At 39.9% G+C, this 12,842-nt stretch overlaps 1 protein-coding gene across 4 annotated transcripts in view; it reads left to right on the forward strand.

Annotated features, from left to right (window-relative positions):
• Positions 1–12,842, forward strand: part of HECW2 (HECT, C2 and WW domain containing E3 ubiquitin protein ligase 2) — a 178,252-nt gene that overhangs the window by 80,139 nt on the left and 85,271 nt on the right. For 3 of the 4 annotated variants that reach the window (XM_064451970.1, XM_064451969.1, XM_064451971.1), the window contains one exon: positions 9,662–9,769. In XM_064451970.1, coding sequence (XP_064308040.1) covers positions 9,662–9,769 — 108 coding nt within the window. Of the gene's footprint in view, positions 1–3,243; positions 3,375–9,661; positions 9,770–12,842 lie in introns of those variants that run through there. The other variant, XM_064451972.1, reaches the window with a different exon arrangement.

Raw genomic sequence — 12,842 nt, forward strand, 5'->3', positions numbered from 1 at the left:
AACCAACTAACCAAAAAAAAAAAATCCAAAGTATTTCTGAAAGTGTCAAGGGTTATGCTACAGGAGAGAGGCAGAGTCCCCTTTTCCTCAGTATATTGCTTGCATCTTTGCTATCCTCCTATTCTCTAATCTTTATAATATGATAGCCACTGTGTTAGTCTGTTAGTTAGATTATAAATGTAGCCCACAGTCAGTAGCCAATTTCCAAACTGTTCCCTGCCTGGTGGCCCCTGCTTTTGGCTTTTCCCATGAGGAACAGGCTGACTCCATCTTCTGCAGATGTCACTTTCCCCAAACCATCAGCAGCTGAGATGGTTGTGAGTTGACGTGAGAGGTGGTGCAGGTCTTTCCTAAGCTGCATGATGCTTTCTTCAGGAGAAGGTGGAAGCATTGCCCATGCTATACTTGCTGCCGCATACAGCCAGCTGGGCCTCAGTGAACTAAATGGTAGGTGATTTACTAGCGTTTTGCAAAGCTATAGTGCAAAGATGTTTCCGCAATATGATCAAGTATCTAATGGTCTTTATGACTAAGGGTGTGTGGTACTGTCAGCTTAATTTTTTGTCTAATAAAAACTTGCCATTCTCACAGCATCCGGTCTTTTGTGGTGTGTTGCAGAAATACCCAAGCATTGTGTATGTTTGCTGTGTAGGACGTGGCTTCCAGGTGAGCCCGGCTGGTGAGCTCTTGTGCCGTGGGGCTGGCACGTATGTGAAACCTGAAGGGTAGATAGGAACAAAATGCACATTGCTTTATGGAGGAGGATTAATAAGATTTTCAGGAAAGAGGTTAAGCTTGAGGTCATTTCCTTCCTGTTGCTATGCTTTTGAATTTTTGCCAGTGAGATGGGTGAAAGGATTTATTTTTGTCTTTGAATGCTTTGAATTTCAATGATGTCTTTACTTTGAATACGGAGAAGTGGAATTCCACTTTATTCCTGCCATTGTATTGTGTCATATGTCTGAAAAAATTACTTGTATTTTTTGCAATATCTTTGCATCCTGCATTCTAGTTAACTAATCCTTTGAGCTGCTGCTGTGCCTTGAAATACTACGTTGTGTGAGGGCACATGGAGATGCTCTGATCCCCACCTTGAAGTTAGTGTACATACAGAAGGAAAAAAATATAGTAGTATAATTCTTGAAAAAGAATTAAATAGTCCATCTTATGGTCAGTGTCAGAATAAAGGCTGTGTATGAAAATGAGAGCAAGGATTTTGCCACTCCATTAATTTAAGCTTCAATAGCAAAAAGGTTTCCTTGTTTAGTGTTTGGATGGGGTGTATGGTACAGCTTCTACCTTTGCCCTGCTTCTGCAGCTGAAGTGTTAGAGAAATACAGCTTATTCCTGATCATCCTGTCAGTCACAGGTACAAAAATGAGTACTTGCTTTTGCTGTTTAAAGTAATAGAGTGCACTAAACGTCGGCAACATGATATATGTGGTACGCAGGGGGTTGTGGAGGGCACCTGAGGGAATGCGAGTGGAGTCTTTCCTCCTCTTGCCCGCAGTGCAGGGGCAGCAAGTGGAGGTATGTGAACCTTAATTTTGGTTGTGCAAGGTGATGAATTGCTGCTGTGCAGTAAGGAACAAATACCTCCCTGCTTTTTTTTGATCCTGGGCCATGATATTAAATACCTGAATATAGATGATGATGATCCTTCACTGCTAATATAGCAGGACTGTGTCACCAGAAGGCCAGTATTTGTGTCTAGGCTGGAGTTCAGATTGTCCCTCTGCAACCTCCAGCAGTGCACCATAACCTTCAGGTAGAGCCCAAACAGTGGCTTCTCTCCTGTGTGAGGCTATTGTACCTATTGCAGCTGTTGTACCTTTCTCTGCCTTATTTTTCTGCCCCTGCTTTTCTGAGCTGAAGATTTGTGTCATATATCTCCATAACTGTCCAAGTCTTCCAAAGTGATACGAAGATTAAAGACATTTCTGATAGCATGTAGTAGGATCTAGTAGCTGCGTAGGTAGCTTTTAGGACTGTCCCAGAATTTAGTTCGTCTCAACTTTTTGGGGGGTTGCTCTGTCGGCATTCAAGGGAGAACAGTTTCCAGCCATTTAGTACGCAGCAGTGTTTTGTATTTCTCTTGGAGTAGTCCAATTCTGATGTTTTTTCCCCCTCCTGTCCTTTGAAAATACAGTTGCTAGAGGTGCTTGTGCAAACATAAAGTAATCAGTAGCTTTCAGTTTTTCATTAGCAAAAAGTCTATCTTAATTTCTTTGACTGGAAGCATTTTTTGGAAAGTCTTCAAGCTGAGTATGAATAAATAGTCCTGAAAGAGGGTTCCCCCCCTGTTTTTTGTTATCTATTACTAGGAAAACAAAGATTGACTTTGAGAGCTTGAACCTAGTGCTCTACAAGGGTACAGTTTCATGAAACTTGTGGTGCAAAGGACTCGATCTGCAGACCATGGACCAGATTGCAAAGATACCTTTAGGTACCCTTTTTGTTCTTGCGGTACTGGGGCAATTTTGGCATGGTTTGGGTCCTTTTCTTAAGTTGAAGGAGTTGTAAGTCGGCTGCCAGCATCTCTCAAGAGGCTTTTGAGCAGTCAGATACTCTGGCAAAACAGCGCCTTGTCCGAGCCCCTGCACTGAGGTGGCATTTACCAACCTGAAAGAGGAGAGGTAGTAATAGCAGCTCTCTGCCACCTGCTTATCCTCCTAAAATAAGTGGATTTGTGGGGAAGTCATGTGGGAGAGCGAAATACTGAGTAAACAAAAGCCAGCGCTTCCAGTGAGACTCCGCTGTGCTCGTTGCTGTGGTTGCCTTGCTGTCATTTCTAGGATTTAATGATCCTCCTGTTTACATCAGACCGCCCCACGTTGCGGGGCCGTGGCCGTGCCTTGGAATCCTCCCTTGGACAAGGCGAGGAAGGAAGTGGAGGGAGGATGGGGCTTCAGCATCCTGTACCCTTTGGAGGGGAGTGGCTGCAAATAGCTGAGCTTGAAGGATGAAATACTTTATATGTTTTAACACAGGCTGTCTGAACCTAGATAAACCCTTGATTAAAGGAGAAGAGACAGACGATTGTGTGTAACTGCTAGAAACTGCCGGGGAGTTTAAGAACATCTTTCTAAAACCTGTTCCTTCAAATGACAAGAGGAAGGGAGAGGACAGACGTGCCTTTTGGAGCTGAGATTATGCAACAGTGCTAACACAGAGCTAAAGCCTCCAAACTTGAAGCTATATGCTTCTGGGTCCAGAACGCAACATCTGTAGAAAATACTGCTTGCGATTGGGAACAGGGATGCTATTTTCAGGATCCATCCTGTAAAACATTATTTTTTTATTCTTCAGTTTGTAATTGGGCTCTGATGGAGGAATGCAGTTTAGGATCCACAGCCATCCTTTGGAATGGCCAGGTAAGGCTAGAAAGTGCAACTAACTGTTGATCTTTAATTTCAGCAATGTATTGCATATGCTAGTGCTGTCTTCCCACAAGAAATGTTTTGGTTCCACCAGAAAGCTTGTGAACTGTTCACAGACTGAGATGGGGAATTCTGAAAATCACAGAATGTAAGCTGTATGTAGTGGGTTAATACTTGTTTGTACAGTAGTAACCAATATGTAGTGTATTTTAAATGGGTTGACATAATGTCATTTATTATAATGATTGCTTGCAATGGAAGCTTTGCCTTGAAATTGTTGATTTACTTACTGGCTTTCCAGAAAAGGAATGAGGCCTCAGGTGATAAAATTTGTCTTCTCCTTTAAATGTGTCCTGATCCAGTTTTCAGTAGCTTTTAAACATATTTTAAATATAAAGGAAATATTGATTTCGTTCATTAGTTCAGTAAATGTGCTACTTCTTTAATGATTACCTATGGATTTTCTTTTTTTTAAAAAGTGTTTCTAGAAATAAAATTATTAGAGGTTACCAAAGTGAAAATATTGTACAACATTTAGTGTTACAAACTTTCCCAGTCAGTTGCTCAAAACCCACAGTAAGTACTCTTTGGAATGTTCTTAATAATCTTACATTTTGATGACAGTCTGTTTTACTGCTTGGAAGCCTGTACTCACGCCAAAAAGTGGAATGTGCTTACTGGCACTTGGACTGTGGTTTTGGAAAGCAGGCAGTAAAATGCATGTAAATCAGATTTATGTTTTACATTAGAAATGCTGTCCTACAGATCTCCTGATGGTTGGCTCAAAATTAAGTTCAGAAATATCCCCCGATGCAGATTAACTACAAACCTGTGAGTTTTAAAAACTGAGTGAAATGACAGAGTACAATAGAGGATGATCATTCTTAATAGTACGCCTGTGAGAGAAACCAATGATTGATGAATCTCACCTAGAGACAAAACTATATGTAGCCTTGCTATCTACCAGCCTTCTAGCTCCTCTGGTACATACTGTAAGAGAACACCTGACAAGGGAAATAATAGGTGCTTTCTAAGCTTCCCTAGGCTGAGTAAAAACACCCCTATTAATAATTGGATGCATTGCCCCCATAATTTTCAGTGCCCAAGAATTTATGAAAATTAACCTAAAATGCTAAGTAAGTCAGCAGTTTGACAGTCTGAACTTAATTTAAAATTTTAAATTAAAAATAAACAATAGAAGCAATTCAAAAGATTTTGCATGAAACATCTTCCAGAAAGGGATGAAAAAGCAGAGATTGGGATGTAAATCCCAAATGAGGATAACAAAATTATGCAGGGATACAATGGTGTTACCAACATGATTGATCTTTTCTTAGCTAAGCTGCACAGATTTTTTCAGAGCTGTGAATTAGAATACCCATATATGGCAGCAAAAGATGAAAATTGTAAAATTGTGTATAATTAAAACCATTCAGTGACATCCGGAATCTGTTAAGCATTATCTTCTCTCTGAGCTCTGTATATAAGCATCTTTATGTTACAGAAAAGAGACCAGTATGCAAAAGGGTGAAGCTCTTAGATCGCTATAGGTTAGCAGTTGCTTAGATTGCCAGGTTGGCTGGGGCTTTAAGCAACCTGGTGTAGTGGAAAGTGTCCCTGCCCATGGCAGGGGGGTTGGAACTAGATGGTCTTTAAGGTCCCTTCCAACCCAAACCATTCTGAGAATCTATAGGGAACTTTTAAATTTTTTCTTATTCAGTAAGTAATCTGTGACGTTTCCACACGAGGAGTTTGTGACTTCTATAATGCTTTTGTATTTGAAGAATAAAAATCCTTTGTGTTCACGGAGGCAAGCTTTTTATCACGTAACCTAACACTGCTGACCACAGAAACTGGGAACAGATGATGAGCATTGGTTTGCATGTGTCCAGTCTGTGCACTGGGACTATTAGGCTTGTTTCAGGTATTAACTGGTAGCTGTTCTTGCTTTTTAACTGTTTTAGAAAAAACTCTTATTGATTGATTGAATCTATGCAAGATCACGCTGTAAGGTGGTGGATTTCAGGTTGCTTATACTTTTTCCTAGGACAGAAATAGTGAAAGCGATAATACCCGAAGAACAAAGCATGAGCTCCACAGAAGCCTCCTGACCCCTGATGTCAGATACTGGCTTAGCAGGGCTCTCACTGCTGTCTCCTTCCCCTCTACTCAGCACTGGTGAGACATATCTGAGTGCTGCGTCCAGTTCTGGACTCCTGGTACAGAAAAGGCACGGGCATGCTAGAGCTTCACAGGGCTCTTGCTCTTTCATCGGCATAATTTTGTTGTGAAAACTAACTCTGTAAAAATGATATCTTCTTCTTTTATTGCACTCTTCATGCATTTATCCAGTACTTCTGCATGGCTTTTCACATAAGATAGCCATACCGAACTGACACATACCAGAGGGAGCTGCATCCCATTCACTGTCACATCGGGGCAGAGCTGCGGACACAGGTAGAGAGCTAGCAGTGCTGACATGGAGAGCACAAACTGTGGGTATTACAGATGCTGCTGGTATCTAACTTACATTAAAGGGTGTTGTAATGACAGTGAAGCCTGAAAGTGGAAAAAATATTAGTTCAGTTTTTAATACCAGGTTTGGCTGATTGCTTAGCAGTTAAATAAACATTTTTACTCAGAACACGTTTGCTTTACAGTAATTTCAAGGAGCACTAGTCAGTGTGACGTTCCAAACAGTGATATATTTATTACTACGCAGTTTTTATTGTAGAACATATCTCACATACACTGTTTTGTGCAGGGGTTGTAGCTCTGAGAAATAAGTTACTTTCTGTAATATTTTGTGTCTAAGAATTATTAAAGATAGAAAATTACTGTGCATCTTGCATTGTTTTATTTCTTTCAGAAGTGTAGACTCACTGGACAAGATACCAATGCAGTAAGACAGTATTTTGTTGCATATTTTATGTGTTGGGAAAGGATATTTATATCTACTCTTTGGCCCAGATTCTGGAACAGCTGCCAGTTTCACAAACAGCAACAATTATCAGCTAAAAGGGGACTAGAACTTCTTAGAATTGAGGTTCCATATGGAATATATATATGGTGTGTGTGTGTATACACACGTACATACATGTATATGTTTTGGGGAAGAAGAGAGATGAGGTAGTGGTAATTCTGAGACTGCTTTTTGTGCTCTCAAACACTTTTTTTGCACAATTGAATATTACAGAGACTCACTGTTTAACTGTTATTGCAGGATTGTTAAGTAAATTTTGGCAATATTGTGTACTTGAATGTTTTGGTGCTATTTGATTTTTTTTTTTTGCTGTTCAGTTTCTATTTTTTAAAATCCATGAACTGATGTTTGAAGTTATTTTCCATATGCATTAGTAATGTTATTTTTTCACCCCTATGTGAATAACATTATAAAAGTAGAAAAAAAAAAATCAGCTGTTTCTGAAGAAAATCAAGGCTGTCCAAAATAAATTCTGTAATTTAAGTTGATTGCTGACAGGCAATGGTCTGTCAGCATTTTTCATCCCTCTGTCTCCACCACCTTCTGTTGCAATGGCAGCATGCCTGTGGGCAGAGTATCAATGATTTAGTCTTCATTGCTACAAAGGAGACTATTCCTTCGTGAAAGGGCTGAAAATCCAGGCACTTTCATAAAGGTTGGGTTTTATTAATTAAGGTGTAAGAAAAAGTTCTGCTTTCTTGTAACTATCAGCTCAGAATTCGAGACTCAGTTCATGCAGGACCTTTTCTGAAGCTCACTAATGTCCTGTTAAAAATTACCGTTGACTTTACTTAGTTACAGGTTTTAAAAAGCAAAGAACAGTTGCTTGTGCCTTAATGTTGGAAATCTCAGTGTTCAAGGCATAGGTCATTGCTTCAGATTTCCTTGATTTGTTGAATAACATATGAATAAAAAAATTTGTGTTTATGTTTTTTTGTACCAAATACCTGTCCTTCTGCTTAGAATTATGAACAGACTCTTCTCCAACTGATGAAATTCAGAAGAGCTAGAGTATGTTAGGGGAGGTGTTTTTTGTCATACAGTACATCTTCATTTACCTAGACGTAAAGAAAACACTGAATAATTTAAAACTATTTGTATTTCAGATAACTGTGGAGTTTTTAAAGAATCTGCTTGCTTTTGGTAGTGATGGTTTAGATAACCAAGTTTATATGGTCAACCAAAGCAGGCATTCATGTAGATTTGCTGGAAGTTAAGCTGTATGTCATGCCTTCCCAGAGCTCTGTCTGTGGAAGAGAATAGTGGATTCCTTGGGTTAGGAAGGCACATTAAAGAAATAAAACCTAAATAAGTCAACCATGTATTGTTTTGGTTAGAGTGTCATTGCAAGCCACATACAGGGATTTTTTCAGAGGCCCATGGGATGATTTACAGGATGTACATTCAGAGTTCCTCTTTATATGTCTTTGAAAAAAAAATACATGGATGAGATACAGCTTTGTTTACTGTGAAAGATTTTGCTGTAATGAAGTATAATTATGCATGTTTTAAGCTTTTATTGCCTGTATGCCTGACTTTATGATGTATGCAGTTTATGTACTATCGCATTGATTCCACACGAAAAATTAAGGCTGAGGGTATTATATGCTTGAGGATCACAGGCATAAGGAGAACTCTCCTCTCCCTTTCCTTTGTCATTGAGGTAATTATGAAACTATTCTGGACTTGTCATGATGTTGAGGTGTTCAGATCACAGCTTTCTAAAAATTCTCAAAGTTGCCCATGCCTGGAGGCATAAAAATGTTAGTAGCTTGCTATGGCCGCCTCTTGACTCTCCAGAGCTCTTCCAGGTTGTGGACAGGGTGCATAACTTACTCTTGAGCAATCACAGAAGTCCAGCATGGGCCTGGTAATGTTTTGCATGTCAGTTTGGTGGGATGTGAATGTACAGACTGCACTAATCATGTTTCAGTGAAGTTATCATGCATACACAGAGATAAGCAGTCAGAATGAAAAGGAGAAAGAGAAGCTTTAGTGTAAGTTTATATTTTTAAGATAGAAGTAACAAAGCTGTATTGTTTATTATGCTTTCATAAATAGCATATGGATTTCTAAAATGTAGGTGAGAATTCTGTAATCATACTTCTGCAGTAGCTTGTACCAAATAAAATGTGCTTCAATGAATAGGAGCTTCATGAACAAAGCCACAGTAGACTAAGTTCTTAGTGGCGTCCTTTTAAGATTGCAGAATGCACTCAAATGTATGTAATAAAATAGCTTTTTTTTTTTTTTTTTTAATTTAAGACTAAGTAATACCAAGTACCACCGGAAGGAATTAGGATGTTGTATTTGAGGTCACAGGTATAATTGTCTAATTAAGAATCAGCTGCCTAAATGCCCTTGTAAAACATTATGATGCATACTTCCAAAGAACTTCCTGTACAAAAGAAGTTAAGTTGGATTTATGTCAGCTTCTTCTGGGTCATCGTAACTAACGTTTGTGCCCTTTCAAACAGCTTCTCACTCTGGTTTTCTTCGATTTGTACAGTGTTCTGGGTGCCTGAACACAGCTGGTAAATAAAAAACAAACCCCAAGACCTGTGTCCATTACTGTTAGGATAAAAACCTTGGGGCAGGAGGGGGGGAACACTGATCTTGCTAAGCTCATCTGCAGATACTTACTGTTTGCTTCTCAGGTCTCCTCTTCTGAATGTATTTTGCTGAATCTCTTGTTTGTATCTCTGGCTTACTAAGTGACAGTTCTGCGCTTTGAGCCTCTGACTCGACTTCAGTTATATGCAATAACACTGCACCTGTCAGGAAATTGAAATTGTCATATTTTTTTGGTGTGTGTATAAAAATATTCTCTCTAGTTTTGAAAACATAGGATATATTAAAAACTGAAGTGAGTCTTGATAGCTCTAGCTGCAATTCCATACTTCCTAGCTAGGGAATGAATGCTGGATTTCCACATCACAGAGCAGGACTGCTGTATAAAATGGTGTGGTAACTCTGTGTGTGATGAAGTTGCGATCAGCTATACACGCCCAATAGCCTCTTTGAGTTAGTGAAGTTTTGGAATTTAATATTTTACCTCGGCAGGTCACTTCTTACAGGAAACTATATATTTACTTTGGCTGTATATAGGTCTGCTCACTCTGCATAAATTGACCTATCAACCATAAAAGAGAAGCCATTTATCTTTTGCCAGTAAGTTTGATTTCTTTTTTTTTTTAAACACTAGTAATTTTTTTGTGTCTGGGCTTCTTGAAAGAGAAAACCAAGAAAACTACTATTACAAATCCTACTTCACAATTTGTTTTCTTCCCTCTTGCAGATGAGAACTCTCCAGCCAACTTCTGGGATTCCAAGAATCGGGGAGTGACTGGCACACAAAAAGGACAAATTGTATGGCGAATTGAACCTGGCCCCTATTTTATGGAATGTGAGTACCTATTTATCCAATGTATATCCAAAGGCACGCATGCCTTTGTGTCAAGGCAAGTCAACAGTTTGGCATTTGATAGCCATTTCATCAATCCCTTTGATAAGCCAAAGGAATTGATTATATTGCTCTAAGGGGCAGCATTTTCCAGTGCATTTGCTGGACATTATAAAAATGGAGCTGAGCTTAGATCACAGAATCACAGAATGGGAGGGGTTGGAAGGGACCTCTGGAGATCATCTTGTCCAACCCCCCTGCTTGAGCAGGCACACCTAGAGCAGGGGGCACAGGAACGCATCCAGGTGGGTTTTGAATGTCTCCAGGGAAGGAGGCTCCCCAACCTCCCTGGGCAGCCTGTGCCACTGCTCTGGCACCCTCACAGCAAAGAAGTTTTTTCTCATATTTAGGTGGAACCTCCTGTGTTCCAACTTGTGCCCATTGCCCCTTGTCCTGTCATTGGGCACTATTGAATTGGGCCTAGTCCCATCATCCTGACACTCAACTTTTTCGATACTTATAGGTATTGATGAAATCCCCCCTCAGTCTTCTCTCGTCCAGGCTGAATAAACCCAAGTCTCTCAGCCTTTCCTCATAAAGGAGGTGCTCCAGCCCCCTGATCATCTTGGTAGCTCTCTGCTGGACTTGCTCAAGCAGTTCCCTGTCCTTCTTAAACTGGGGGGCCCAAAACTGAACACAGTACTCCAAACGTGGCCTCACTAGGGCAGAGTAGAGGGGGAGGATACCCTCCCTCAACCTGCTGGCCACACTCCTTTTAATGCACCCCAGGGTATTGTTGGCCTTCTTGGCCACAAGGGCACATTGCTGGCTCATGGTCAGCTTGTTGTCCTCCAGCACTCCTAGGTCCTCTCAACATGTACATTTTTATTCTAGGGATGTTCTTAGACAGCATGCTTTAGTTTAAGGGAGGAAGAAATTGTCTTGTCCAATGTTGTATAGTATGTACGCATTGCAAGATGAGGTCCCTTCCCAAGAAGTTTAAAATTTCAGCTCAGTGAAGATTAATGGTAAATGCACACAAAGGAGAAAGTAATAAGCTAGTAGTGCTTGCTGATGTTTGTTAGTACAAAGGTTTGATTTGTCTCTAGGAACTCCCAACCTCCTGTCCAGTTGCATCAGGATTTCTCAGCTGAAGTTTTTTTTTTGTGCTGGGAAATCCACTAGCAAGTTTTGAAATATTGAGAGTCTCTATGTAACTGAAAGAAAAAGTCTTTAGTTGAACTCCATAATGAGTATTGGTAGCCAGGCTTCAAATTGGAGCGTTATGATACTCCCTTAGGTGACCAGGACTTACAGGAAGCTAAGCCACCCTGCTGTGTACTTTTTTAAAGAAAAATTTTCCTTTTTTTTTTTTTTTCTTTTTGATGAAAAGGAGCTATCTTACCATCTAAAGTATATGATCCCCTAAAGAAATTGATGTTCTAATGCTAGGATGTTGTGTCTGAGCTTGCCAGAAATTCTGATATACCAAGCATCAAAATGGCAATCAGTCCCAGAAGAGCTGTGAGCTGCTCTACCACCTGTTTAGCCTCACAGCCATGAATCTTCCTTCATAAATAAATAAATAAAAGGATTTAAAATACTCCCACTCTATTACTTCACTGTACACTGCAGTGCTGCTAACTGTAGATCTTGGCAGAAATTTTTCTTCTCATTAATTGATATAACAGCAATACATGTATTTCAAGAGGTGTTGTACACCCTATACTATAAATAATTATTAAAACTTATTATTTCTAGAACTCATTATTGAATCTTGCCAAGTTATCCTATGTGTTATGCAGCACATTTCTTTAACAAAAAAAAAAAGCTTTACTAGGATAAAACTAAATTCAACTTCAGGAGTTCATTACGGGAAAAAATGATTGATCTAAAGATGAAGATCAAGAAAATAAAGATCAATTTGGCACTTTCCTGGTGCCAAAGACAGTGGTATAGTAAAGCAGATTAAAATGTATCTTAGAAGAATTCATTGCCTCATCTTTCTTGTACATATATTTTATCACTGTTGATGCCAATACAGGCAGTTTTACTTCAGTGATGTTTGTGTCGTTTAGCTGGTTGTGTTGCTCCATAATGTATGGAGATGAGGCTTTTGAACAACATTCTTTGTTCATGTGAGTAACATAAGCTAATGCTTCAAGAACTAGTAGTTTTGACTTAAAATCAGCTGCAACTGACTTTGCACTTTACAATCAACTGCACTTCACAAACAACATATGAAGAGTGCAGGGTGTATGTTCCTTGGTTCTGGTTAGCTTTACTAATGAACAGTTCTGCTGCCATACAATGAACAAGAAACAAGCAATTACGCAGCAGCTGAGAACTGTAAAAAGGAATGTTTATGAACATATGTTGCTATAGCACATAGTATGGCAGATAAATATGTCACCAGTGACACTTGTGCTTCTAGTGAGAGGCCAAAACTTGCACTGAAACACTTAACTGAATTTCTGATTCCACTTTTTAAACTAGAAAGCTCCTCAGATATGTGACCATGTTTGCTCAGCAAGGCTTTGTCTTTTAGCTTATAGGGGGCGAAGCAGCGCTGATGCAGCTATAGGCAGCTGCTCCTCCCCCCCCACCCCTTCCTTTCTTTCTTTCATTTTTATTCCTCAGATCACTAAATCACAGCTCAGGCGAACAGCAGGTGGCTGTGCAGTTCAGGTACAACCACAGTGTTACTGCCTCTCTGGTGCAGCACCAGACTGGGTGTGGGAAGAGCTGTGCTGTCAGGATTCTCACCATGCCCTGCAGACAGTGACACTGCCCAGCCTGTGCCAGCCGTGGAGGCGAACTTAGCTCCTGTTAGCCTCCTTCTTCTGCCGTGGTGCTGATATAATTTGTGTAGCACTGCATGTGATGCCACTGTAATAGCAAGGGAGCAAGAGGGAGAGACAAATGGAAGGACTAACTTCCCCAGTAAATATGTGCCTGATTATCGAAGTTAAGGTGTCTCTCATGCTTCAATCTGCCATTATTTTCCAAATCTTTGAAAGAACTCTACATGTTGTAGATTTCTTATGTTTAGAAATATCTCTGCTAAGAGGCAGAA

The sequence above is a fragment of the Phalacrocorax carbo genome, chromosome 5 (genome assembly GCF_963921805.1).
Source record: "Phalacrocorax carbo chromosome 5, bPhaCar2.1, whole genome shotgun sequence".
Classification (NCBI taxonomy): Eukaryota; Metazoa; Chordata; class Aves; order Suliformes; family Phalacrocoracidae; genus Phalacrocorax; species Phalacrocorax carbo.